This window comes from Ctenocephalides felis, unplaced genomic scaffold (genome assembly GCF_003426905.1).
Source record: "Ctenocephalides felis isolate EL2017-DRISC unplaced genomic scaffold, ASM342690v1 CF-g0.4_SCAFFOLD_01492, whole genome shotgun sequence".
Lineage (NCBI taxonomy): Eukaryota > Metazoa > Arthropoda > Insecta > Siphonaptera > Pulicidae > Ctenocephalides > Ctenocephalides felis.
The window spans coordinates 45,869,206-45,873,009 of record NW_020537646.1 but is presented as its reverse complement, the minus strand read 5'-3'; the positions used below and the strand labels follow the sequence as shown (position 1 = coordinate 45,873,009).

Here is a 3,804-nt window from a genome sequence, read left to right as displayed (position 1 = left end):
GTATGTAAAATAAATTGATTGATGCTATAACCGAATATTAGACTATGTTAATGCATATGTCAATTCTTAATTAAAAGAAAAAAGCGTTACTTGACGATATTAAGACTTGAATGTTTAAAAATATGATAAAACTGGACAAATAATTATTTTAAAAACCTGAAAATAAAGTTGAAAACCACGTTACCCATAGATAAGGACGATGAAGAAATGACGATATCGGGCGTAAAGCTTTAACAAAACGACGCTGATGGCGCACTATGCGTGACAGATGACAGTTTTATTACCCCCCTGTCCCAAAGATGTTCCTAAATTTAAAGCGAGATTATTATTTCGGGCAACACTACAATTTAAGCCGGATAAAAATTTTCCAGCAGACATTTTATTAGTGAACTTGAGTTGCGTGGGTTTGACTAAATAATTAAAATGGGTGTTGAAATTGAAACTATTAAGCCTGGAGATGGTGAGTGTTCATAGGATTATTGTTCATATGAAATGTGCAATTGAAATAAAAATTAATTATTTTATAATTTGCTTGTCTCGGAAATGATCAATGTTTACGTTCCGCCTTGAACTTTAATTGTTGCAGAAGCGCCCTAAAAACGACTTGTGAAATATATTAAATATGTATAAATGTGTATGGCTTTATCCATAATTTATTTATTTGATGGTTATTAGTGATTAAAATCTAAATATTTAATGTAGATTATGAATTAAATTTTTTTTCGTTTTGGCGTAGGCCGGCACTACGAAACGCATGTAATTACCGAATTAATTAAATCTGTATGAGCTGTAAAGTGCAATATCTTTCATAGTCATTAAAACACATACATAAATATTATCACTCAATTAACGTTATCTTGTCCGCCATCCAGAAAGTCAATGTCATAGAGCATCAATTAAATAACTAAATAAAACAATTAAATGTGATTTTTAATCCAGGAACCACTTATCCCAAAACTGGTCAAACTGTAGTTGTTCACTACACTGGTACCTTGACAAATGGTACACAATTTGATTCATCACGCACAAGAGGTCAACCTTTCAAGTTCAAAATTGGCAAAGGTGATGTTATTAAAGGATGGGACCAGGGTGTAGCCCAGGTTGGTATTTCACTTTTACTATTTTATAAGTATATAAAATAAGTGCTATAGCTTCTGACTATAATCTAATAATACTGATAAATGTTTGTGAGAAAATTATTAATTCTAAAATAAAATTAATAAACTATTTAGTTCGATTTGTGTAATGTGTATTAAAATCATTTGTTTTTCAGATGTCCGTCGGTCAACGTGCCAAATTAACCTGCTCCCCTGATTTTGCTTACGGGTCTCGTGGACACCCAGGAATCATTCCACCAAATGCTACATTGATTTTTGATGTAGAATTACTTCGTGTAGAGTAAAGTGTTCTAACTAAATGTTTTTAACTTATTTGCATTTATGCTGCAACTTATACCTCAATCACTATCAAATATTGATACTCCAATATTATGAACAATTCATCAATTTTAGTGTTTCTTCTTCTGTAAAGATAAATTAAATATGATTTAAAAAAATGCATTTTGATTTTTAATTCAAAACTGTCTAGCAAATTCTAAAATTTTCTGCAAAAATTAATAATCTCACTTAATTGGCAAATTGTTAACCTTGTCATGTTATTGATATTCAAATAGCTATTTATTAACTTAAATGTAGAATTTGTAGGCCTGTGTTATGTCAATAAATTGTATTAATTCTAAATTCAGAAGAATACTTACCTCTTACCTGTGAATATAAGTTGTTTGTAAATTTATTTCAATTAACTTATATTTTTATGCTTTTTGACTTGCATTTAATGTGAAATTAGTTCATCTAAATGTCCATAATATTGTTTCTGTAAAAAAAAGCTTTGCATGCTGTATAGATTGTGGCAAATGTTCTCGTTTTGTTGTCCTCACATTATTACTGGAGAAAAAATAATTTCAGTTTTGAACAGAAAAAGAATTTTGGTAGGGTATAAAAGAATTTAATTTTAGGTTGATATAAATATATAACAGAATGTGTGTAGAAAATGAAAAGTTTGATGTACAAAATAGCTGACTTAATATCATTGTAGCGAAAATTCTGATAATCAATGAAAACTGTACATATGTACTATAAGCGTGGGGTCAATCCTCGTTTTGGGGAAAATGAAACAAAGTATATACAAAACTGTCAAAATTATGAGATAAAGATAGTTAAGAAGATATGCAAAAGTTTGTGCACCACTTTTCAAATAGAGTGCTAAATATATAACATTTTTCAAAGAAAAATATATGAAAAAAAGGATTGGTTTGAACAAAATTGCATAAAACATCCAATTCGCATAGAAATAGGAATGTACAGAGTTGAATGCAGAAGGTATGAAGACATGAAGAAACTATTTTAGCGTTAAATGAGGTGTACAGAAAAGAAACATGTTTTCTTATAAGCCATAGCGGAGTGTATTAGCAATGGCATATCTTTCGCCTCTCCAATTTATAATTATTAGTCACAAGTCCACATATTTAATTTACAAATTATCTCTGTTTTTCAGCATTTCAATATTTAATTGAATAAATACACTTTTTACCCATATTTATTTATAAGAAGGGCCATGCGAGATGTTGGAAAATAGAGCCAGTTATTAATGCATCATATATTCTGATATTGTCTAGGGTTGGAGCAATATTATTAAAGCTGCTATTATTAATGGCAAGCATATACATTTTCTTCTGACAAATTTGCTTTTAAAGGTTTTTTCTGACAAATTTCTCACAGATATGATAAAAATAGTTCTTGAATATTGTTTGGAGGTTTGAAAACTATTTGATAAGGAAATATAATAAAAATAAAAAGGTAATATATAACGTGTTATATATAACTTTAATGTATTTTCATCTTCTATTTTCTCTGCATTTTGAATGTGAGGAGGGCGCCATTAAGGCGCACTCACTATGTGCTATTATTAAAGATATTTTTATTTTATTATATATATTTTTGTAAATTTAGATAAATAGAAATTTTATTTTTAACAGACACCTCATAATTATATACCCCAAAATTGTAAAAAGTGAAAGAATGTAAAGCATATTCAATCTAATGCATACGAACAGAATCATATTACATTTTTAAATAAACCGCTCGTAAAAAATTATTTCGGTATGCCTTCGATAATAATATACTTAATTATAGTCAATCAAATTAATTAAAACAACTTAGAAATTTGCTATAAAATGATTCACTTTATACAGGATATATAAAATATGATAAAATATATATTAATTAATTATTTATGTTATCCAAATCCAAATGTCAAGATTAATAGTACAATTATTTCAACACAGGCAACACCATGCACATCGCCGAGCTGATATTCGAGTTCGTGTTCGCCCAGTTGGCGGGATCTGACAGAAGCAGAGAAATCGTACTGGTGACAGCAAATTCGATTTCTGTGAATTTTGGAGTGCAATCAATAATAAAAAGTGGGTGTTCAATTAATTTTACTTGTGATATTATGATTAAATTGCACTTTACGAGTTAAATGTTTACGCTTGCATGTCCTTGATGTATTTCTATTATGAATCGATTTAATCTTATTTTCATTACTTCGATTTCAATGTGTGAATATGTAAAATTTGTTTTGTGTTATCACGTATAATTTTATGAAAACAGTTGGATCAGGATAATAAGTTTTCGCAAGTAGAAACTACATTTATCGATTTTATTTGCATGCTTTGAGTATATTGTAAGATGAGATTTAGTACTAGCTTTAGTCATAAATTATACATGCAAGGGAACTATTATA

At 28.8% G+C, this 3,804-nt stretch overlaps 1 protein-coding gene across 1 annotated transcript; it reads left to right on the top strand.

The window, feature by feature from the left end:
- The first annotated feature begins 324 nt into the window (after nucleotides 1-324).
- Nucleotides 325-1,557, top strand: LOC113370029 (12 kDa FK506-binding protein-like). The gene is made up of 3 exons (XM_026610677.1): nucleotides 325-460; nucleotides 940-1,100; nucleotides 1,274-1,557. The coding sequence occupies exons 1-3, from the start codon at nucleotides 424-426 to the stop codon at nucleotides 1,400-1,402; spliced, it is 327 nt and encodes a 108-aa protein (XP_026466462.1). The 5' UTR covers nucleotides 325-423; the 3' UTR covers nucleotides 1,403-1,557.
- Nucleotides 1,558-3,804: the final 2,247 nt, after the last annotated feature.